Source organism: Dipteris shenzhenensis, chromosome 13 (assembly GCF_047967505.1).
Source record: "Dipteris shenzhenensis isolate YYH24624 ecotype China chromosome 13, Dip_SZ_1.0, whole genome shotgun sequence".
NCBI lineage: Eukaryota > Viridiplantae > Streptophyta > Polypodiopsida > Gleicheniales > Dipteridaceae > Dipteris > Dipteris shenzhenensis.
The window spans coordinates 49990465-50016439 of record NC_141608.1 but is presented as its reverse complement, the minus strand read 5'-3'; the positions used below and the strand labels follow the sequence as shown (position 1 = coordinate 50016439).

Here is a 25975-nt window from a genome sequence, read left to right as displayed (position 1 = left end):
GCAGCTAGAGGTGGCTACACATGAAAGGCATGGACAGCCCCAATTATGCTGCAAATTCAGTGCTTATATGAATAATTTCAGGATATTTGGGGAAAATCTCGTCGCTTTGACAAGCTTTTGAATGTATTTATATATATTCCTCCAAAAATTAGGAGTGGTGCTCTCCTTCCACCTCTGTATTTACGTATATTCCTATGGGTACGAGCACTACTTGGGACGCCAATTTGCAGTGATCTTCATTGGTCACATTTCATGCAATGACTTGAACTCATTTGGAAGGAATAACTGTTCTATTTTACAGTGCTACAGCTTCGGGGCTGTATTGGGGACGGCTGAAACTTCATAGCTTGCACTTGTGTCTTGTTAGGATGGATATTTAAAATGAGAGTACAAACTGGTGGTGACTCCATGTAATCCTGTGGCTTTTCGACACATCAAATGTCTCCTTTTCTGTATAGTTTGAATTGACTTGTATGGGATATAATCGCCATTTAAAATATACACTGATGTAGATGAGAGGATAGAAAGTCCCTACATGTAGATGTCCAAAACTACACTGTCACTAAACTGCCAAAGAAAGTTGTCCCTCAAGCTGTAAACTGTGTACGTTCCAAACACTGCATTGACATTCATAAATGCACCCATCTGTGTACATTCAGAAAAAATTTCCTTTCCACTGGTTCGGAATTTTTGAACAGTAAGTTTGCAAACAATGAATAATGTGTCATTGTTCCTTTGCTACTATCATTTTTAAAGGTGATCTGGCAGATTCATGAGTATGTTTGTGCTCTCCTACCAAAACTGTGTGAAAATGAAATATCTTGTCCAAAACTTTAAATGAAAGAGTTTGGATGGACCTTTTGGCAATCTTTGTAACAGCTCCATTGGGATTGATACCTCTTTTGGCCATCTTTTCACCCAACTGTAATATAGGGATTCCCTCAATAAAATCCATTACTAAAACCTGCCTGGAAAATCATTCATAGCAACAACAACAAAACATCAAACCTCTGTTAAGCTGCTCCTAAGAGAAATGCAAGGCAAAGATCAGAAATCTCAACTTGGATATATTCTTTGAGCATGTTGATAACAGGCGAATCAAAGCAGATCTTGCAACTACACAAATTCAACATGGAAGACAAGCAATTGGAAAAATTATGCATTTGCAACAAGCATCTGCATACATGTGACAAACCTTTCGCATGCACAATGTAGTCAGAAGTAGATAACCAGAATTCAATCCTCACCTGGTGACCATTCCTGAAATGGGCCTTGGAACTAGAACTGGAGGTTTCCCACGGTTAAAACCAGATAAGGAGTTTGCTATTTTGTCCATTGAACTTGCCTCCCTTTTAAAGTCAAACTCTAAACCAACCTGCAATAAACCATTAAGGCTCAGACTACCTTACCCGGTCAAACTCCATAAGTCTAACAAACGTTAGGTTTCCTAAGACAATTTCTTCACAAGGTTTCCTGTGTTCTCTCCTCAAGAAGTGATTTTAAAAGAGTACTTCCACAATGGGCTTCCTCCTTGCAGGACCTAGACAACTAGCAAATGAACTGGAATCCATTTATGTAACAATTTTAAGATGCTTGATGAAAGGGGTAAGAGTGCTGTCAAAAGCAACAATGCCTAGTTTGTAAGAAACAACTTGCATTTAGATAAATGAAGGATGGGTGGTTTAAGCTAGCTGAAAAAAAGTCCTAATCAGGCAATCTTGCCTGGGCAACTGTGTATATATACTGATCACCACCATGCTGGCTAGGAATCTCATGAGTCCACTGGTCCAAAAGAGGGGCTAAGGGTGTTTACAGACTATGTCCACCCATGCCCCCCCATGGTGCAATGAATGCATCTGGGCCATTGGCTGGAGGTGGGCAGGCAATCTTGCCTGTCCACGATGCTTGGGTGTGTCCACGGTCGGCTAACTATGTAAACACTTTAAGTTTAAAGACTATGTCCACCCATGCCCGCCCATGGTGCAATGAATGCATATAGACCATAGGCTAGACCGTAGGCTGGATGTGGGCGGGCAATTTTGCCTGCCCATGATGCTTGGGCATGCCCACGGTGGCCTAAGTCAGTAAATACCCTAAGGTTGGTGCAAGAACGAATTACATGTATAGGAACATTTCAGATATCATCATTTATATAAAAAGAAAAAAACTACACTTTTTGAAGTACTAATAGGCATTCACAAGGCTACAAGCATCTCCTCCTGAATGCAAACCAAGGTTAGCCACTCCGGCATTCGTAATGAATTAATCAACACCCAACAATGGGTGTAGGCCATTCTAAAAACTCTGCTGAAACCCACCTGCCCAGTTGGCATGAATTTATGCACGGTCTTAATGCTCATATCAATATCAGGGGTCCCAAGGATAGGGATTAAGCATCATAAAGGATAGAACTTGACGGTGAATGTTGAAACATTAGTCCACGTTCTCTTTGATTAAGCAAGAATTTCTTTAGAAATAGCATTGACTCAATTATTATCACTTTTTTAAAAATAACTACAAGCAAATTAATTAGAAACAGTAGTTGATGGCAAATGTACTAGGAAAAACAGGGAATCGCCATAATGTCAGAATACAAAAATTTTACATAGAGATCTACTAAGTAGGAAATAAATGTATGCAGCTAAACTTGGTACTCAAATGTGGGTATGTATAATCATTGTATAAAAGTCGGCAAGGCATCTTAAAAAGGTATCATTGTTATCTGAAAATTTATTTTTATGGTATTAGAGGTGCTTAGCAGGTTCTAGTGTTATTGTATAAAAGGTTGCATTGAGTTGTATTGTAAATCCACCCCCGCTGACGGCTCCTCTCTTCTCCTCTCCACCTCTTCCTCTCCCCATCCTCCCTTCTTCCTTCAGTGCCTTATCCTTCCCTCGCAAGCCCTCAGCCTTTTAGATTCTAAGTTTCGCAGCAGTGGACTTTTTCCTCAAAGTGTAAAGTCGGCTTTCCACCTTGAGATCAGTGAATAGCTACCCATTCAGCCAATCCTTCTTCAACCTCATTGGCCATGAGAACGTGTTTATTTTCAAAAGACAAGTAACAAAAAGGTGTGGAACAAGAAAGTTCCACTACCCTTTTTTCTCGCATTCATGGATCCCACCCTAAGTCAAGCTCGGGATTGGATGCTATATGCCTTACCTCTTGACCTGTCAAGGCATTTATCAAATGTCCGACTCTTGGATAGAGGTTTCTTTCAGGTGGTTTTTGATTTGGCATACCTCGCAGCACAAGGGCTTCAATAGCCCTCTCCACCAAGATGGTGTTCATCTCTCCTTACACCTTGGTTTTTGACACCATTGAAGCTTCTTTCAAAGTGATCACAGAGGTTTATCCTCTCCCTAGTTTGCCTTCTTCAACAGGAATGACAGTCAGCTTTGATGGAGTCCCTCGTGTTAGGGTCACTTTCCAACCCTGACAATTATGATTATTACATCTTGTTTCAGAGACCAGATGGTTCCCTTTTTTGACAAAATATCGAGACTACTGGTCCTCAAGATCGGTGTCAAAGTTACAAACTCTTTGGCCATTTTGTTTGCCCAAAGAAGAAAATGGGACCTCTATCCATAGGATCCTTTTGTTGTTCCTACTCATTTCAGATCAGGAGTCCCCTTCTCAGATGCCCCATCAAGACGACTCAGCTTTTACTCCCCTTGCTGATTGTGGAAGCTTTTATGAGTTCATGCCTTCCACTTTTGTTAATGTTCGAGATCATTAGGAGAGGGCACTGATTCCCACTGGCATGAGACAGCATGGTAAAATCCTTTCCTTAGTGAACTTTTCCCCACTCACCCATGCGAAGAGAGGTTTAGAGAGGACGGATGCTTCATTCACTAGATCTGAGAAGCAATCTGCTTCTCGCCGATGAGGACATTCGAGCTCTTGTGGTGTCCCTCATTGCCACCGAAGACAATTGATTATTTGTAATTAGTTGCACCTCGGGTCTCACGGAGATAAGATAAACTATAAAGGCAGTATTCTACTCAAGTTAAACTAGATCTCCAAGCTTTGACATCGCTTAGACTTTATGCTTCAGCCTGAGTTATAGAACTAGAAGGACCAAGGAAGATCAATTACACACCTCGACGCTAATCTACTTAGAATATGTAGTAAATAAGGAAACGAAGAAAAGAAACAACAAAGTGAAAATATTCCACAAATTCCATTACAACACCTAACAAAGTGGAATTATCCATAACATAAGTGAATGAAAGGAATATAATGATATTTTCATGCATTTATCCATATAGACGAGACCATTCCAACATTTCTCTATGTCTACCATCAATACACAAAAAGAAGTATTTCCAACATTTTTCTATGTCTAGCATCAATAGACAAAAAGAAGAGTTTCCATTCCAAATCTATCTTTAACATTCCCATTCATTTAGTCCACTTTATAATAGGTGGTTTTCTTTTAAAATTACCACTTTTTATTCAATGTTTCCTTTCATTTAATCAATGTTTTTTTAACTTGACAGTGATGCCTTTCCTATATAGACATTGACAATTAATATATAGAATTCCTTTCTTTTGATAGATAGAATGAATTAGCTAAATAGATATTTGTAATTCCTATATAGATATTGTCAATTACTATATAGAATCATATACCTAGATGAATCCAGGAACATTCCCAAACTTATCCTCTAAAAACATAACAGAGTGCAGTTTCAATCTCACGATAGTCACTCATAAGATTGAAAACCATAAACTCCATCACGCATAGCAGGGCCTAGCTACTATGACATCCCCACTGACGTCATCAACGCCCAACAGTGGGTGTAGACCATAGTATAAAAGTATGCTCTCACACATACAAATCCACACACCCACACATACTTGAGCATCCTTTTATACAAAGTCTTCGTACTGAGTTTCTGTCGGCACTCCGGAGGTGAAGGGCAAACTCAGCCATGACGAAGGCTAGCACTAAAAGAGAAGGCTAATCAAAAAGTAGTCCAAATCTCTTCATTCAAGCTACAACTGCTTGTGAAGTCTAAATGATTTCATTTTAGTCTCTCCCAAACGAGCATCTAAATCTCAATCTAGCTAATAGGGCAACGCACCATTTAAGATAGAAAGAATCAATTGTTTTCCTCGATAGAATGCATTTTTTCTAGATGATTTTGCAATTTCCTAGATTGAGTATATCGTAAATCCTTTTATCTAGATTGAAGGAAGAAAAAATGGCTCTACATTTAGTAAATTGGGCAAATTTTGCCAGATAATGTAGCATTTGCTATATAGGAAGTTGTCTAAAGTCCCTTGTGCGATTCTCTCAAGCTATGAATCAGCTTGTTTTCCTAGATAGAATGCATTTTTTCTAGATGATTTTGCAATTTCCTAGATTGAGTATATCGTAAATCATTTTATCTAGATTGAAGGAGGAAAAAATGGCTCTACATTTAGTAAATTGGGCAAATTTTGCCAGATAATGTAGCATTTGCTATATAGGAAGTTGTCTAAAGTCCCTTGTGCGATTCTCTCAAGCTATGAATCAGCCTCCACAAGATAGATCTCCTCATGATGAGGTTGAAATCAGTCCCACACAAGGCATCTCACCCAAGCCAACTATTTGAGCGTAGCCACATGCTCTCCTTCCCTCCTCTGAACCCATTGATATTCTATTAATGCAAGAGCAGTACAAACTGGATTTTAGGGATTGCAGTCAGTAAGTCAGGTAAGCTGCTTTCACGTCATATTTTTTTGTTTGCTGCACATGGCACCAGGGGAGGAACTTACATTTCATTTTCAGCCACCATTCTCCCTGTTGTGGTTGGCCAAGGTATCATTATTCCATCAAGGCCTCTAAGAATTATCTTGTTGATAGATGGATGTAAGCTTGACCTCTATGCTCCTAATAATATCCAGGAATTGCTCTCTTGGACCCCTATTGCTGACTCCTGGGTAATTGGAGGTGACTTGAATATGATGGAGTTGCCTACAAAAAAAAGAGGAGGAAGGTAAGGTAGCATTCACTCTCTTGAGAGAGCTTCTTGTGATGCATTTATTTTTCAGTTCAAAGCAGAGATTGTTGGATTGATGATGCTTTTCACACCTTGCCACAGTCTCCTATTTTCTTGGTCAAATAGGAGAGGCTTGAGTCCCATCCATTCATGGATTGACAAATTCTATGTGGATGATTGAACTTTGGATAGGGGTGGTACTATTTGCATTGCCCCTGGTGTATCTACTTCTACGACTGTCGGGTTATTATATTTGTTTTTGAGCCTCACACTCATGCTCAGTCTCCAATATTATCTTATCATCCACAGTCTAATGGTCAATCAGAAGAGGCAAATTCTACAGCTTTGGATTTGCTGCATTGTTATGTGTCTGAGCACAAAGCAAAGTGGGAACAGTATTTGCCACTGATTGAGTATGCATACAACAATACAGTGCACTCTTCCACGGGTAAGGCACCGTTTGAAATAGTGGAAGGAGTGAGAAAGGTTACTCCTATCTTGCATACAAAGGAGAAGATTATTGTGGCAGATGAGTATGTGGAGGACTTGCGGGCAGCCTATGAAAAGTTTAAGTATGCCCTCCAATGAGGCCAGGACAAGCAGAAAAGAGCTGCGGATAAGCATCGCAGGAGCCTGGTCTTCAAAAAAGGTGATTGGGTGTTGCTGTGTTTTCTTAAGGCACACCTCAGAAACAAGAAAGGGAAGGTAAAGCTGTACACCAAGCTGAATATGAGGTACTACGGCCCCTTTCAAGTTCTTGAGAAGATCAATGAGGTAGCTTACAGGATGAAGTTACTTGAGCAGTGGACCATCCACAATGCTCTCCATGTTAGCTTGTTGAAGCCTTTTCATGGAGAAGTGCCACAGTATATGCTAGTTGAAGAGCAACCTGAAGTTGATGAGCAAGATGAGGTCTTGATTCCTGAGCAGATTGTGGCACATAAGGATCGAAAGGTTAATGGTAGAGTTGCCAGACGTTATCAAGTAAAGTGCAAGAACTATCCTGCAAACGATGCGATCTGGATGAAAGAGAATGAATTGGTAGATTCACCTCAAGTTTTGCAACTCTACCTTGAGGCATTTGGTCTCGAGCCTACTGTGGTAGCGACTCATGCCAGTTCAGCAAAGCACATGTCTGGGGCATTACCGGATGCTCATGGGGAGGGGAGCACCTCCACACCCACAGTGCAGACAAGCTCACAGGATATCTAGAGGTCGCTTGGTGACACTGCAGTTTCACCCGAGGCACTGATGCAGACAATGTTTCTGCTGTGAGACTTCTATGATGAGTGATCATGACACTCCAGTTGGTTGATACACTGCCATATGGATGGATCTGCAGTCCTACTGTATGTACATTGTATTTTTGGTACTTCCTGCGATATACTACTATTGATTATGGGCTATTTATGCCTATTGTGACACCCTTTTCTATTTGCTGTAATTTTGGGACAAAAAACAAGATAGTTTGCTGTTTCAAGAGGGGGGTATGTCACGGGGACGTGGTGGTGATGGTAAAGTGTCTAAACTAACTGTCACCGAATTTAGCCTAGGGTACCAGGCTAGGGGCCTTAGTTAATGCCCAAAAGGTACCTATGATTTCATGTGCAATAAGTGCAACTCCTAGTGCTATTAGAGTGGTTTCAATTTCTAAGGTCATTGGTTTGGTTCAGTGGGGTCATTCTTTAAAAACTGACCCCCTAGAGATCCTACAAACTAGGGTCATTGGTTCCCAAGCATTAGGGTCATGGTGTGCCATCTGACCCCCTAGGGACATTAAAATCCCACACCTCATTTTGTACATGTTTCTGCATGTGGCTTCTCTGCTTGCCTTGTGTGGCACCTAGGTGTCACCCCTGGAAGTCCCTAGAAGGCCCTGGAGCCCTTCCTTTCCCTTCCTTGCTGATTTGAGACTTTCTGCAACTCTCCTCTTGCTGGCTGAAGTGTTTTTTCGAGCTTTCTTCGCGATAGTTCTTGGTGCTCTCTGTAGGCCATCTTCTGGTGGTTCTAGTGATGCCCTATAGGCCATGGTATGTGCCTTGTAGGCATAAATGTAGGCACTTGTATTGTTAGTGCCTTTTAGGCCACATAGGACACTTAGTCCTATGTGACACCTAGGACACTTAGTCCTAGGTCTAGGTACAAGTACCTTGTACTCCTATTTTTCATTATCCTAGTTTTGACGGCTAAGACTCGTGCGACTCTTTGCTACTTGTACTCTCTCTCTCTTGAGAACATTGAGTCACATTTGCAGGACATTGAGTCAGATTTTCAGACATTGAGTCTTTTTTGTAGGATATTGAGTTAGATTTGCATACATTGGGTCACATTTGCAAAAATTTCAGCAAAATTTGGGGCTTTTCTGCATTTGCCCTCTTTTTGGCCTATTTGCCCTCAATAAATTTGGGGCTTTTGCTAGATTTGCTATTTTTTGCAGTGAACATTGCCTGTCACAGTCACATTTGGGTCAGATCTGCATTTGCCCTTTGATTTGGGTCAAAAATTTGCAGATATTTGCTGTCATTTTTTGGACAGCCAGTATAACATGAAAATCTGTCTGCTCCTAGAATGTCACGTCGAATCACGGGCACAGGCACAAGTATTTTCCTCCAACCAACCTCGGTGGTAGCAAGCTCTCAGAAAAATCAATCAATGAATCCGATTACGTAAAAGCTTCAGCTTGCTTATTCCCAACAAGCCCCAAAATTCCCTAGATGGATCTAGTATGCCACATGTCTTCATTTTAGGGTCCTTCCTTAATGCATCATTTACCCCTCTCTTGGGATATCATTGAAACCATTTGCCCCTAGGCACATTTAATGCATTTAGGTCCCTTTAGCCTTAGATCCACCTAGTCTAGTGCCATATCACCCTCACCAAGGACCTTGACCTTTATTCCTTTTTTTGATCATTTACATGAAGCCCAAACAAATATAATACAAACATTGATCCTTTAAAGGAAAATGTCGACTGACCCTTCCGAGGTCATGTTACCTCAACTTGAGCGTAACATTCCTTCCCTCTTCAAGCATCAGCGTCCTCGATGATAAAGTCTTGGAACACTCTCCGTAACTGGTATACGGATTCCCAGGTAGCTTCTGATAGAGGTAGACCATGCCATGCAACCAACACCGTGGGTATCTTCCGATTGCGTACTTGCATTGTTCCTCCATCCAGAATTCCTGTTGGTTTGCGTCTTGCATTATCCTCTATCTCTTGAAACAAAACAACACCCTCGATTAGTGAGTCAGCTGTATGCAAAAATTTCTTTAAACGAGAGACATGAAACACTGGGCGCACCTTACAACCCTGTGGCAATTCTAATTTTTAGGCTACCTTGCCTATTCTTTTTAGAATTAACCATGGCCCACAATATCGAGGTGATAATTTAGCACACTCTCCTGCAGTGACTTAGAGTGCGAAGGAACTCTGAGAAAAACTTTTTCCCCTTCCTTAAATACTCTGGCGGATCGGTTTTCATCCGCATATGCCTTAGCTCTATCCATAGCTTGGTGGATGTTAGCTCTCGCAAGTGCTAGCATCTCCCGCATCCGAACCACAAAGTTCGCGGCACTAGGCACTTTCTGAGGTATTCCAACTATAGTTGGATTCGCTGGTCTATAACCATAGTTCAGCTCAAACGGACTGAGCCCTGTAGAGGAATGTTTTCTATCATTGTAGGCAAACTCTAACAATGGCAACCACTTATCCCATGTATGTTGCCTCAATGACACATATGCTCTAAGCATATCTTCTAAAATTTGGTTGATTCTTTCCATCTAACCATCCGTTTCTGGATGATTCCCACTACTCATTCCCAACTCAGTCCTTAGTGTCTCAAACACCGCTGTCCAAAAATGACCGGTAAATTTGACATCCCTGTCTGCCACTATGGATTTGGGTAATCCATGCAAACGAAATATATCTCTAATAAACAAATCCGCCACTTGCGGACCTGTGCTTAATAGTGATATTATTCAATGCTCTGTAATCTATACAGAGACGAAAAGTATCATCTTTCTTCTTCTTTAATATCACTGGCGAAGCAAAAGGTGAGAAACTTGGTTGAATCTGCCCCAACTTGAGGTATTCTTCCAGTTGTCTTCGCACCTCTGCCTCTTTAGGAAAACTCAACCTATAGGGAGGTCTATTTACAGGTTCTGTCCCCGGGATTAGTTCAATCTTATGCTGAACATTCCGCTCTGGAGGTAACCCATAAGGTAGCTCATCCCTAAAACAATCAGAGAACTCCTCTGCTATTTGATCAGCCAGCTTGGCCATCTCTCCATTTTGGACAACATCAGTGCTAGCCGAAGAATCATCAACCGGCTCTACCGATGCTATACAAAGAAACAAAAGCTCACGTAAATCAACGGTCCTTGAGGTATATCCTTTTCACCTCGTAAGACATACAGCACATCATTCATCTTGAATTCATAAATGTGCTTTTTTCAATCTATGGCTGGATTCTTCCTAGAATGCCAAGCCTTACCCAGGGCTATGTCTGCATGAGCAAGCTTAGTCATTTCAAAATCAAGCTTCTCAGCTTAGTCCTGAATTCGAAGCTCCAACTGGGTAACCCTTTGGTCCCATACTTCAGTTGAACTTCCGTCTGCCATTCTAACTGTATATGCATAGTCAGATGGGCTAGTCTTTAGTTTCAGCCTCTTTACAAGCTTGAAGTTAATTACATTGTGCATTGACGTTGAGTCAAACAACACAATGACATCATGATTAGCTACTTGCCCTTTCATCTTAATTAACTCCGTATCATTAAAGGCTGTATACCCCGTTGTTGCGGGCTTTGACAAGATATTATCAGGTGCACTAGTTACTAACTTAGCAATAGACACACATAACAAAAAAGGTACTAATCTTTGAGAAGATCCCGCCAGCTGAATCTGCATCTGTTCTACTCTAGGACTTCCCTCCATTTTCACGTCGCATTCTGAGACTACCATCTCAACCATCCGACGATCTTTGTTTCGTGGACAATCTTTCCACTGATGAGACTGAAGGCATCCAAAACACAAGCCTTCTCTCCTCGCTTTTTCCCTTTGCTCTGGGTTCAAAGAAGACTTCGACCAAGCCCGGGCTGCCATTGGTGTTACTTTTCTTTTCATTCCAATAGTGGTACTTGATTTAGGAGTCTCAACTGGTTTCGCCTGCTTGGCTTGACCACTAGGCTGTGAGACACTCCCCTTGCTAATCCACTTCTTAAACCCAGTTTTCTTCGGGTAACCATACTGAGTCCCAACCTGCACAAACCCACTTGGTCTATTCCCTTTTTGCATCCTCATAGTTCAGGGCTATGGCAATTGCTTCATCTAGCGTGTTCGCATACTTAGCCCGAACTTCCATCTTGATTCGATCATTCAATCCAAAGATAAAATCTTTTACTTGGATTGACTGAAATAGGGGTTCATCGACCTTCATTACACTTTCTCTGAACTTATCAGTGTATTCCGCCACTGATAAATTTCTCTGACGAAGGTTTTGATACTGATCCCAAGCTCGGGATGCTTCGTCAGGAGGTAGGAAGTGTTTTCTAAATTCCTTTTTAAACCCCTCCCAAGTAGTGGATGCTACTCCATCTTTCTGCTGTTTTATCCACCACCTATCCGCTGCCTCATTAAACATATGGGTGGCCTCACGGATTTTCTTCATATCATTACTAATTTCACAAATGGCGAATGCCTCGTCCCATTTGTGTAACCAGGTCTCAATGATATCGGAACTACGGTCAGACATCCGACCAGAATACTTTTCTGACCTATAATTGGGAATATTAGGCACCTTAGTCCTCCTAGGCTCGACCGTACAAACACTAGACTCCGGTTCCATCGGAGATTTATCTTTCTCCTCACGAGATAGTCTGGCAGACATACTATGCATCATTTTCCTGAGCTTAGATTGCCCTACATTTGCTTGTAACTGTTGCGCTAAAATCTGTTGCAAGGCATCCTCTAACATTGCAATTCTGCCAGATAGTGTATGACCTGCTCGGCATGACACCTGCGGGGTCGGCCGGACTCCCGACTCTACAAGATCCATCCTAGAAGCTTCTTCTTCTACTTCCATTTAGGTCAATGGGTGGTTTTCTTTTTTTTTTAATAATAAACCACTGCTTGAAACTATAATTACAAATCACAAGTCCAACTTTCAAATTTATAGCTATGGCAGCATAGATCGATACAAAGCCCGTCTTGTTGCAAAAGGGTATGCCCAACAACAAGGCATTGACTTTGAGGAGACATTTGCTCCCACATCCAAGATTACTACCATTAGATGTGTCATTGCCATTGCAACCCATCATCATTGGCAAGTGCACCAACTTGACATCAAGACTGCTTTTCTTCATGGGGATCTGCAGGAAGAAGTCTATGTCACACAACCTCCTGGCTTTGAGGTTGTTAATTATGAAAATAAGGTATTCCGGCTTAGAAAATCCCTTTATGGTTTGAAGCAGGCACCCAGGTCATGGTATGCCAAAATTCATGCACACTTACTATCCCTTGGTTTTCAGAATAGTCCCACACAACCCACTCTTTAAGTCCATGGGATTGGATCTGATTTTTTAGTGCTGATTTTATATGTGGATGATATGCTCATCACGGGCCCAGATACTCAGCAAATTGCAGCTTTCAAGGCTGATTTGCAGCAGATTTTTGACATGTTAGACATGGGACGGCTCCATTATTATTTGGGCATTCAGTTTGCTCATGTTGAGGGGGGTATCATGATGTCTCAGTCCAAGTATATTGGACAGCTCCTTGATCGTTTTCACTTTGAGGATTGCAAGCCAATCTCTACTCCAGTGGACCCTGGCTTCAAATTCTCAGCTCATGATGGGAGCCCACCATGTGATATCACTCTTTATCAGCAGCTGTTGAATGCCTTATTTATTTATGTCACACCAGACCTGACTTGCAGTATGCACTATCTCAGCTCAGCAAATTCATGCACATGCCCAGTTCACAGCATTGGCAGGCAGTGAAGAGAGTCTTCAGATATCTCAGAGGCACTCAGGATTTAGCCCTCTTCTATGGTGATCAGGGTTCACTTACCATGCATGCTTACACGGATAGTGACTGGGCAGGATGTTCCGACACCAGAGTGTCACATACTGGCAATTGTTTTTTTCTTGGCAATTCATGTATCTCTTGGCTCAGCAAGAAGCAACCAACAGTTGCCACGTCTAGCTGTGAGGCTGAGTACAGGGCAGCTTTCACCGCTACAGTAGAGTGTGTTTGGCTTCGACAGTTACTTACAGATCTTGGTATTTGCCAGACATCGTCCACTATTGTCTACACTAACAGCCAGAGTACTTTGGCCATTGCGCGTAACCCAGTGTTTCATGCGCGTACCAAGCATATTGAAGTTCACTATCATTATGTTTGGGAGCGGTTGTCAGCAGGAGACATAGAGTTGTTCTATCTTCCCACAGAGGACAACATAGCAGATATGTTTACAAAGGCACTTCCTCGTCCCAAGTTCGAAGTCTTCTAACAGGCTTTACACTTGGTTCCCTTTGTTACATGATCTGACATCCCTTGTACATTCATAGGTGGCTATATCCTTTTGGATGAACATGTGCCACCATGACCAGAAAATACCAGGTATTCTGAGATGTTTCCAGAGTACTTCAGCCCATCCCATGGAGGGGGTTTGTAGGCCATCTTCAGGTGGTTCTAGTGATGCCCTTTAGGCCATGGTATGTGCCTTGTAGGCATAAATGTAGGCACTTGTACTGTTAGTGCCTTTTAGGCCACATAGGACACTTAGTCCTATGTGACACCTAGGACACTTAGTCCTAGGTCTAGGTACAAGTACCTTGTACTCCTATTTTTCATTATCCTAGTTTTGACGGCTAAGACTCGTGCGACTCTTTGCTACCTGCACTCTCTCTCTCTTTCATTCGATCCTACACTCTCTGCCGCTGGGATGCTTCCTGGACCTACACGCCTTCATTCTGGGCCACTTTTGAAGCTTTTCTCGACTTTCTTGATGGAAATGAGGAGAGGGTGAGAGACTTGATCACATGATTGAAGACAAGAGTTAAGGCATAAGCTGATGTTGATAGATCGATAATCACAGCAAGTACATAGCCTCTTTTATAGGCTGGGCAAGCCTTACACACACCTCATACATGAGGTCACACACGAGAATCTAGATCCTATAATCTAGGTGAGGAATCACATCTACCACATGAGGTGGCACAAGTGACCTCAAGACTCTTCACACTCACATAATTGTAGGACACTCCTAGGACTCTAGGACCACACACACTAGGACTCTGATTCCAACAAACCCCCTTTCGGAGGTAGGGTGAGAAACTATGACATCATCCAGACTGTGCATCCCAAGCAATCTCAGAGGCTAACAACAGAGCATAATTCAGAGGTTGAACCAAGCACTCTCATGGCTTAGGTGTCAACATGATCAGAGACTCAAATCTGAGCATGGATGCATGACCAACTCATAGGTCTAGGGCCAACTGATTCTAGCATCATCACTTTGGGGTTTTGGCTCCTTGCCATTGGTGATATTCCATATCCCTTCTCGCATAAGAAGAAGCCGGAGTTTTGTCTGCCAAGTTGGGAAATTGCTCCCTGAGAATTTCTCAATGAGCAAGGAGTTTTTTATGCTATCCATTGGTGGGAAGGTCTTAGCTGTTATTACAACCAGTGTCTAAATCCCTTACAATGTTTACTCAAATTTCAAAAAGGGCCCAAATTTTACATAATAGAGGCTTCAATTATGCCAAAGGAAGACACAGAACAGAAAAGCCCTAAATTTTAGGGTTAGGGTTACTGTAAAAATTAGGGTTTGCAAAAAATTGGGGCTTTTCAATATTTCCTAGAGCATAGTGTTCTAGCAACACTAGGGGAGCTTCAGACCATAAAAGCCCCAACAAATTCACAATCTTCAAAAACAAAATATCTCAGACGAAGAAGATCAACAGCGTAGAGCAACAACTCAGATCTGTTGTGCGAGTTGATGGCCACAGCCCTCAGATCATCAGTCGTCAAGTCAGCTCCATGGCTGGCGCCGTCGCAGGTCTAGCTACGTGGGCAACCAGTTGCATGGGAGCAGCAGGTTCGGGCAGAAGTCGGAGCAGCAGGTGTTAACGTCGGGTTCACCACGGAGCAGCAGGTGTTCGAGCAGAATGGCGGGCTGCGTGGGCAACAGGAGAAGCATGGGCAGCAGGAGCAGCTGCATGGGTAGAGAGGTGCAGTAGATGACGAGCAGAGGGGCGAGCAGAGAACGAGCAGAGGGGCGAGCAGAGAACGAGCAGAGTGGCGCAGACGACGAGCAGAGTGAAGCAGACGACGAGCAGAGTGGCGCAGACGACGAGCAGAGTGGCGCAGACGACGAGCAGAAGGAGTTCAGTTTGTCGCAGCAGAGTGACGACGACGGATGGGCAAGCGGAAGAGTGGTGAAGGATGAGCAGGACGCTTCATTGCGAGAGGTAAGGCTCAGTCAGGGAAGACCCGCTCTGATACCATTTGATGGAAATGAGGAGAAGGTGAGAGACTTGATCACATGATTGAAGACAAGAGTTGAGGCATAAGCTGATGTTGATAGATCGATAATCACAGCAAGTACATAGCCTCTTTTATAGGCTGGGCAAGCCTTACAGACACCTCATACTATCCAGCCCTACTGTTCCGCCTCCTGTCAGACCATATACCAGGCCCTGGATGCTGTCCAAACAGCTCTGTACTGATTTTTAAGACCTGCGTACAGCTGCTGATGTCAGTGCCATGTCATCGCAGTGTTTCCTGGCTGTATTCCCAGGTACATTGCAGCTCACCTTCCTGTCCACCATGGTGGCTCCAACTGCCAGGTAAATCTCTAAACCTGCTGCCCACAGACAGCTCATGTGCTGCCCATGTGGCAGCCCCGTGTGTTCATATTTTCCTGTTTGTATGCTGCCCACATGGCAGCCAAAGTACTGCCCATGTGGCAGCCACATCGCCCTTGGTTCACCCCCCCATGCTCTCCTTTTATGGGGGTTCATAGATGGGGAGGTGGCCACTCAATGTCCAACACCCTCCCCCCCTCATCCCTTCTTTCTTCCCCCTTCTTCCCTACTTGTTCACTTCATGGTAGAAGGAGATGATGAATGCCTTATTTGGTATTTGGATAAGCGATACTATGGGTTGTGATAGGTGGTTTTTGTGTCTCGTCGAGGATAAGCACCAAGCATCTCTAGTGGGTATTTACAAACTGGGACATGTCGCTCAATCCCTTCCTATATAGGCAATTGGACCACCCTCTGATTTGGTAGAATGCTCTCCTTTTTTAATTGGATCCTCAACCTATATAATGCAAGTATGAGCTAAGCTAAAGCAATTCTCATTGCATGTGATAACTGGATTTGAAGGCATTCGACTCTCTTCATGAAACATCATTTTGTAACCGGCCTTTGATCACAAAGGGCAGTGTAACTGTCTCTACTATCTCACAAAACTGAAAATACAGCCAACTTGAAAGATTGCTTTTGTCCACAAACAAAACTCAAAGCATAAAACTTCACTGGAACCATTCAAGACAAGGGAGGCTAGAATGCCCCTACTCAGAAGCATAAAGAGTGAAACCTGTTGGCCCAAACGCTTGGCGCCCCTTGCTGTATTTATTTAATTGCTGGTTAGCTCAAAATACAAAGGAATCCCTTCAAGAGCTCACCTGCAGGTGCAACCCAGTACAGTGCCAACCCGTGGCTGTGCTAGTGACCAACTCCCAGTGCTATTCCTTTGGTTCCTTTCAGAAGTCATGCATAACACAAGTAGACCAATCTGACAACATGTCAAGCAATGCATTCACACATAACCAAGCCATTACTGAGCCCAAGGCTAGCCATTGCACCCCCAAGAAGAGAGTATCACAACCAATGCCCCAATCCTCTCCCGGGCCAACCGCAGGACATCCAACCTAGCAAGAACTCAATAGGAGTGCCAGTAGCATAGAGTAGAAAGAGAGGATGAGAATTCAGCCAGCAGAAAGAGCCTGTTTGAGCCCGAAACAGCTCCAGAAGTAGGTTGAATAGCGGACAGCAAACTTTGGTAGGAGGGAGCTGTCTATGAGTGTCTTCCAGCACCAGAAAAGATCAGAAAAGAGAGCGTCCAGCAAGCTGTAGCAAATCCGCCATAAAGGCATCCTCCAGAATGGAGTTTACAGCCCACAAACACCTCAAAACTCAGTGCGCCTTGCACCAGACAAAGACCAGGAGTAAGGTGTCCAAGAATATGGCCTCAGACGCAGGAAAGAAGAACTTCTGTCGCAAAGAAATGTTGGAATCGGAGTCCTAGTGTGTGTGGTCCTAGAGTCCTAGGAGTGTCCTACAATTATGTGAGTGTGAAGGTTCTTAAGGTCACTTGTGCCACCTCATGTGGTAGATGTGATTCCTCACCTAGATTATAGGATCTAGATTCTCGTGTGTGACCTCATGGAATATTCTTCGACGGGACCTGTGGATTCAGCGCCGGATGGATGTTTTGACTTAGAGAGGCAAATCACACGACTACACATGGAAGCTTTTAGGTCCAAGTAATTTGGCTTTATGCTTGGGATTTGATTTCTCGAGTATGTTATTTGGTTGCAAACCTTGCCAAGATGGAGGACGGGTTGAAGCAGACCCTGACAGCATGGTGCCTAGAGGACCCCCAAGGCTGTTCACCCATCATGAGGGAGAAAGTTGGAGCATGTTGGTGCTTGGATTGCTCCAGTTCAAAGGCGGGTACGTGACTGAAGGAGGCGTTGCCATCTGGTGCTACCAAAGATGGACCTTGTAACACAGTGGCTTGCTTGTATGGGACCCGACCTCGTGGAGCAGAAGCTACTAGATGAAAATCCAGGAAGCAACATCGACACCGCAATGTTCCAGAGGGCTACGATATGAGAGCTACTGGAGGGTTGGGATCGGGCCAATATGTGTCGGTGAAATGGGGTGTTGGATATTAAGTGTTCACCTCCCCATCTATGAGCCCCCATATGAGGAGAGCATGGGGCAGGTGAACCAAAGGGTGACGTTGCTACCACATGGAAAGTACTTTGGTTGCTATGTGGGCAGCACGCAAACAAGAAAACATGAACACATGGGGCTGCTACATGGGCAGCACATGAGCTGCCATGTGGGCAGCAGGTTCAAAGATTTACCTGGCAAGGTGGACAGCAGGGGTACTGAGGTGCCACGTGGCTGTCCGTGATTGGAGGGAGCATGATTGTGCAGGGAATACAGCCAGGAAACACTGCAATGAAATGGTGCTGACGTCGGCATCTGTACGGAGGCCTTCAGAAGAAATATAGACCTGTTTGGAGAACATCCAGAGCTCGAACATGGCCTGACAGGAGGCAGAACAACAGGGCTGCATAGGTGCCTGTTTGGAGCAAGTTTAGGGGGCCAGAAGAGCCCTAGAACAGGTCAGTTTATGGGCAGAACTGCCTGGGCCAGTGGCAGCCTGCCACATACACAGGCAGGGCCAGCCACACCTTAGAAGGTGTGCCCCCACCAGGCTGGTTTTACAAACCAGCCAGTCAGTCGGCTTTTTAGGGCTGACTGGGTCAATTGGTAGGCCTGGTTGGGTTGGCCAGTTTAGGGGGCTAACAGCCCCTATAAAAGGGGCCCCTTGGGGCCTCATACTACGTCAACTTGGGCAGCAAGAAGTCCAGCATACTGGAGCAGCAAGACAGCCTTCTTTGGGCCTACATCCGGAAGAATAAACAAGGGCTGAGCAGCTGCAGACAGAGCTCGGAGGGGGCTGCACGCCTAGGCTGACAGTCAGGGCAGCAAGGTCCAAGGATCAAGGCACGATGACTATGTGTACAAAATCTCAACGAGGAGCACACCGGCTTAGGGATCTAGAAGTGCCAAGGAGATAGTAGTACAAATTTTGGTAAGGACAAAGAACCATGGTTTGATGGGACTCTAGACTCTTTTTTATCGTGTCCTATTGTGGATGGAAATATATCTTTTGTTGGTTCTATATCTCTCTTGGAGCATTGTCTACTTGCTAGCGTGCACACACATATGTTTGTTGAGTATACACAAGTAAAGAAGTTTTGGATTCCATAGTTAAACACTTTTTCTTGAATTACTGGGATTCTCTATTCAGTCTTCCATTGCGGGATACCCTCAGCTTGGTTCATTTCTAACATGGTATCACAGCCGTGATCAGAAGTCCACGAGAAGTGGAGGTTGAAGGCAAGGACGTTGCTAAAAGACTAACTTGATTCAAGGCTCCGGGGATCTACTTCAACGTTTGAAGGACGGCGCCCTTGTGAGGGGGGCTAAGGTTCTGACAGGTGTACGACTTTCTTACTCTATCTGTTCTTAGTTCATTGTCATGGCCCAAAGCTATGCTATACCTACAAACAAGTTGGATGTAAGCAATTACCCATTATGGAAGATGAAAGTCCAGAGCCATTTAGTGTTGAGGGAATCGTGAGAGTCGTGACTCCAACCACAGCGACTGTAGCGTCGGTGACTGCACCGGTAGACCCGGTGTCAGTGAGAACTTGCAAGACATACATGCCAATCACGCTAAGCAGCCTGATGGCCAAGCTCTGTAGCACGATCTCAGAACAGAAAATGAGTGAATGGGCAAAAAGCACCAGGGCAAACAACATCCCAAGCAGGTTTCAAGCCCAAGCATTCTACAGTGGACCACCTAGTCGCAATAACAGCAGTAGCAGAAGGGGCAACGGGTAAACCACTAGTAGTCGACTCAAACTCGGGTTAAAAAGTCACTAAAAGCAGTGCAGCAGAGCAGGGTCCCGAATTGCAGGCTACGAACTCCTCCTGTTGCTATATGCAGAGGACATGGTCCTATTTGCAGAGGATGAACATAAACTACAGACAAACTTGAATGCTTTACAAGCATCCATAGATTTTTCAACATGCAAGTACACATCACGGCGATTGATGCATCAGAACTCCCCCCCACCAACATTCACATCAGAGAGCTGGTAACTGCAAACATCACAGGCAAACTATGGCAAGCCCGAAAGAGAAGATGACCTTCTACAAAAGAGAAATCAATCCAATGCTGCCCTATGGGGGACAAGATTATCTCAAAGGGAACATCTCTCATTTAAACGGAAACCAATATGCCAACTACAAATCAGCCCTCACAAACTTCAAGTGGTAGATGGAAAAAGGTGCCACGAGAGGATCGGGTTTGCGGCCTATGCCCATCACGGGATGTAGAAGACGAAAGACATCAAGGAGAAATATGAAATAAGGATGTCCACACATACGAACTTGCACATCCTCTTCGACCAGCCAATGAGGAAGATAGGAGCTTACATCAAGGAGGTATTGGCACATTGCAATAAAGCCTTGGAACAAGGACATACACTTGCAAGCATTGCTGGAGGATGCAAACATATGAACTGTTGTTGTTGAAAGCTATTTTGGGAGCTGCAACGTATAGTTTTCTCATGGACTCACCTTTGTCCTATAGATCCTGTTGGTTCTCCAACGGACATTAACAATATCATATTCTCTCTCTCTCTCTCTCTCTCTCTCTCTCAATCTTTTTAATTTGAATCCCAAGCACATTGGAGGCTAATAAAGAGAGATTTAGGAGCATAGGAAGTGAGCTAAGAAAACAAGTAATGTGAATGAAGGTTTCTTTGCTCTCCATTTCCAGTGTATTTTTCATAAGGATATGTAATTCTGATAAGTGGCACAGCTATTTAGAGTTGCATCAACCGATCATATAGTTAAGCTATGCCTAGTTTGTCTAAGATCCTATTCGGCCTCCAGAGAACAAAACAATTCATTTCATTTCATTTCTTCCGTCAAGTTGAGAAATCCTAACGACTTACTACCCTTTCTCTACCACCAACATGGATTAGAAAAGCACTTAGCAGTAAGAACAAAAGGGAACATAAAGAAACAGGGTAAGCAGCAAGATAGTCCATGGGAACAAAAGTATACCAATTCATAGCAACTAGAGCAATAAGCATCCTCTTCAGCTCATCTATTACAGATAGCATGTCAACATAAATATCAAATCATTGTAAAGAAACAGTAACAACAAAAGGGATACTATAACAATGGGTTGAACAGCAAGATAGTCCATTGAGAACAAAAAGAGATTAATTCTAAGCAATTAGAATAACATGCCTGCTCTTCCAGCTCATCTATTACAGATAGCATGTCAAAATGGATATCAAATCGTTGTAAAAAAGCAGCAAATGTTTTTAGATTGCGGATATCAGTCATCATCAATTCCTCAACACCGGGATGCTGGACCTGTTCACGTTAAAATTACACATTTGTCCAACTCTCTCTCTCTCTCTCTCTCTCTCTCTCTCTCCCCTCACAGACACACTTTTTTTTTTTGTAAGAGGATCTTTCACTAAGAAGAATGTACATTCATAGCTATCTCAAAGTGAAACAGCTACTACTCACAAACTAGAGAAAGGTGAAAAAAAGACGTTCATAACTGCTCAAGTGAAGAGTAGCTAGTTCAGTAAAACTAAAAGCAATGAAAGAATACTTTTAGCTGGGCCGAAGGAAGATCTCCCATGGAATGCGTGTCCTAAAGGGAGAGATGCACGGAAGAACAGAAGAAGTGATAAATATCCACAGAGGAGTGTCCATACATCTACTAGTTATGGGCATGATATAAAACCCACACCATACCCAATAACGACACCAACTAAAGAACTGAACATAGTCCGGTGTAGAGGCATATCTCCCAAAAAAACAAAACTGCCTGCCAAAAGAGATGCTAGGAAATCTTTTTTGTAAAAAAAAGAGATGCTAGGAAATCGAGCCCCCAATCTGGGCAGAAAATCACGGGCAACCGGGCAAAGTCCATAGCAGATGTGGGACCATGTCCCTCAGATTGTGAACAAAATGGGCAAGGCAAGGAAGCTATATGCCTGGCAGCCAAGAAATAGTCCACCACTAGGGCAACCCACCAAACAATGCCATAAGAAAAGCCTCTTTCTGAGAGGTAGCTTACTGTTCCAAATACGGCCGAGACAAACCTTCCGCCAAGCAAGAGGTTTGTCAAGATGCCAAATAAAAAGACCATGCGCCTGAATCCATAGCTGTGGGAGCAGAAGATGATAAGCTTTCTTGGCAGTAAGATCTGTAAATGAAAATGGAGAATAACCCAAAATGTCTTGATCAAACTTCCAACCCATCAAAGAAAGATCGATAAATAAACGGGGGACAGGCATTCTTTCCGCACAAAAAAAAAACGGGGGACATGCTGAAATGGGTGCAGCATAGGAGTGAAAATATGTTGATGTCACGAGCATCCACAAGCCCGTGGCCATGCTAGCCGGTGCCAATGCAAGCAGCCAAGTCAACTGCCATGCCAGCATCTGTACATCCATGCAGGCAGCCTTGCGCAATCAGCAATCAGCACACAGTCAACAGACAGTCAACGCCACATCATTGTAGGTCAAAAACATAGAGTTGACTTTTGGTCAAAAGTCAATGTGTTGACTTTTTGGCCGACCTGGTCACGGTTGGCGTTGACCAAGCCGGCCGGGCTGACCTAACAGCCTATAAGGCAGCCTTTGGCCCTCATTCTTCATCCCACAGTTGGGCACTTCAACCCTCAATATAGCAGCAACAAAAGGCCTCCCCGCAGCAGACCAGCAGGGTAGCCTCAGCCTCTTTAGGGATCTAGTGAGGATTCACCTCCTCTAGGTACTCTAGTCTTTTTGGTTTTGCAGTGAGGGTTTCAGTCCCTTCATACAATTGTATTCAGCCCATTAGGCATTCATTATTCAGTTGTATCTTTTTCCTCTTCGTAGGTCCACTACATTCTCTCCCCCTGATTCTCTCACTGACATCCACATCATCACTTTGTGCATTGAGTGCATCATCTTATAGTTGCAATTAGTATTGAGCAGGAGAGAGAGTGAGGATTAGTCTATCTCCCGCTACATCGGTATCAGAGCTTCAGTTTTCTTTTCTGAGGTAGGGAGGGTCAGTTTAGGGGCAGCTCTATTGTTTTATGGTCCACACAAGATCCGGCAAGGACACCACCAACACAGGGGGGATCAGGGTTCAATGTCTCAACCGCCGCCACCACCCCCACCACAGAATCCTGCAGACACTTCCATGTATGCCATGACAACCATGTTGCAAGCTATGATGTAGATGCAGCAACAACAGTCTGAGGCTCTCTTCACCCGCATGACCTAGCTTCAGAAGATGCAGGAAGATCGTGAGCAGGCCGCAAGAGAGTGCAAAAGACTCGCGCTCGGGAAACAAAAGAAGAATGCAATCAGGAAGCTCAAAAGATGAAAGGGCAGCTCAGGAAGCAAAAGACAAACGCGATAGAGAGGCTCGGGAAGCCAAGGAGCTCCGAGAATGTACCGCTCGAGAAGAGAAGGAAGAACACGACTGATAGCTTCTCATTTCTCTACTCCAACAAATGGGTTGGGAGAAACGGAGAGACTTCCACCTCCGGCCAAGCCCTCCTTCCCGGGGAAGCTCAAGTTCACACAGTACGATGGTAAGCAAGAACCCTTAGTGTTGACTTCGTGGCTCAATCAATTTGAAAGTTATTTTTCAGTGATGCCTACAAAGGACGACGAGTAGTGCATCCTAGCATCCATGCACCTCATAGGCGAGGCGGTCACCTGGTGGCCCAAGTGGCAGAAGGACCACTATGATGCAAATGAGGAGACACCTTTTTACAACTGGACGGAATTCGTGAAAGATCTTCGATCAGTTTTCCTGCCACCGCAATACCTAGACAAGCTCCACAGTCAGTTCTACGAGCTACGCCAAGGAGACACCGAGACAGTGAATCATTATGCCAATAAATTCACTCAGGTGTTTACACAATTGCAGCTGGAGGAAAGTCAAAAATTGAGGAAATTTCTCCATGGGCTGTGTACTGACATCCAGTGGTACATCAGAAGTTGCAAGCCACAGGATTATGAGAGTGCATATGAGCTTGCTCAGAATTTTGAGCTCATGCACAAGGGTCAAGGATCCAAGCAGGTCAACAGGAAGAAGTCCACGCCAGATGATGGTGGGAATGGGCAGCAGACGAAGAGATGAATGGCGAAGGACAGCAACGGCTATGGCGTGTACTTGGATTAAGCAACACAAGCACTTATGCCAAAGAGAACTGATGCTTCCATTGTCATGTGCCGGGCCATATTAAGGAAGATTGCCTGCATTACCAGAAGCTTCTAACAACACAAATCGCGTCAAGTGGTTCAGCAACAACTTCAAAAACCTCAGTGGTCATTGAGGAGCTTGATGAAGAACAGACTACAGGGACAACCTCATAGTCATACAGGAGCTTGAAGCTCAGCAGAAGGGGAAGCCTCATTAGTTTCCCAATATGTTTCAATTTAATGAGTAAGTCAATGGTCAGAAGGTCCTTATCCTGGAAGATTCCGGCAGTTCCGAGGACATCACCTCCACCAAAGTAGCTCAGACGGCTCAGTTGTCTCTTATGCCAACGAAACCAATGACTTTGAATGGGGCATTTCTAAGCCACTCAGGGTCGCACCTACTCAAGCAGCGGACGTCATCTTGGGAGCGTGATGGTGGCACCAGTTCGACCAGATTATCAGCACCAAGGCTTGGATGTCGAAATCCCAAGCGATGGGTCCAAGTTCATCCATTGGAGTAAGGGTGTTCCACCTCAATCTTTGATATCAGTAAATCAAGGGGTTCGAGACCGGAGCCATCAAGACACAGTAGTACAGCAAGATACAGTATTACATCAAGCAACAAGGCTACAACAAGACTAGGATGCCTCTCTCAAACCCAATCTTCCTCCGTCCCTATCACCTATATGCACCGAGGAAAACCACATCGAGCATCATCCTATAGCATTAACCCACAGCCAATATCCTTACCATAAGTCAGCACTAGACCCAGGAATTCAGTTCCTACAGCTCAGGATTAGAGATCACCTCAAGATTCATGAACTAGGCATTCAGATTTAAGATTTATCATCTAAGTATACCACAGATAGTCACATCATCAGCACGATGGGAGGCTCCTTTCATACCCTAGTCGAGTTTTAGCAGAAAGGGATGTCACAAGCATCCAGGGACCAGAAGCATGTGGCCATGGTAGCTGGTGCCAATGTATGCAACCAGGTCAACTGCCACGCAAACATCCATACAGCGATGCAGGTAGCCTTGTGCAATTAGCAATCAGCACACAGTCAACAGACAGTCAATGCCACATCATCGCAGGTCAAAAACATAGAGTTGACTTTTTGGTCGAAAGTCAATGCATTGAAATTTTTTATCAACGTTGACTTTTTTGACCGACTTGGTCAATGGTCAGTAGACCAGTCGACCAAGGTTAATGGTCGGCGGGCAGCCTTTGGCTCTCATTCTTCATCCCACAGTTCCACACTTCAGCCCTAAGTCTAAAACCCTGATCATCCACCACATCATCTACTGTGGAGATACCCAACAGATGCAGAAAATAAACATTTCTAAGCTGAAGATGAGCTAACGGGGGTCAAAGGTACGGCTCCAATGTATACCCTGTTAAAACGAAGTGTCTTTTCAGGATCCGAAGGACGGCCTGACCAATGCAGATGTGCCAACAGAAGTTGCCAATCATGGAGCAGACGAGTAGAAAATGGACAGCCACGAATACCTCCACATAGATGCCCAAAAATAACATCCAAAAGAGCAGCAATCCAACTGCCAAGAGTATCAATACGGAGGAAGCAATCATGCACGAGAGCTAAGTGTCCATGGCTGACATTGCTCCAAAAAAGTAAGTAAAAGAGTAGCCTTGTGAGCTATCACATAAGTGTGAATGTTCAAAATATTTAAACCCCCATGCATTTTGGGCAAACTAACATATTTGTAATTAACAAGCTGAAGCGCCTTATGATCAGTTCTAGTGCACCAAAGGCATTCCATAGCCCTGGATATGAATTTCTCAATATACGTAAAAGACCAAGGAATTAATGGCAAGTGAAACTGCACATAGGCCATAATAATTGACTGCAATATCC

General features: G+C 44.0%; 1 protein-coding gene across 1 annotated transcript in view; it reads right to left on the bottom strand.

Moving 5' to 3' along the window:
* Positions 1-25975, bottom strand: part of LOC147895532 (uncharacterized) — a 101305-nt gene that overhangs the window by 60336 nt on the left and 14994 nt on the right. Inside the window, exons 5-7 of the mRNA XM_087383559.1 lie at positions 21124-21252; positions 1248-1375; positions 858-968 (exon numbers count right to left, since the gene is read on the bottom strand). Coding sequence (XP_087239685.1) covers positions 858-968; positions 1248-1375; positions 21124-21252 — 368 coding nt within the window. The remainder of the gene's footprint in view (positions 1-857; positions 969-1247; positions 1376-21123; positions 21253-25975) is intronic.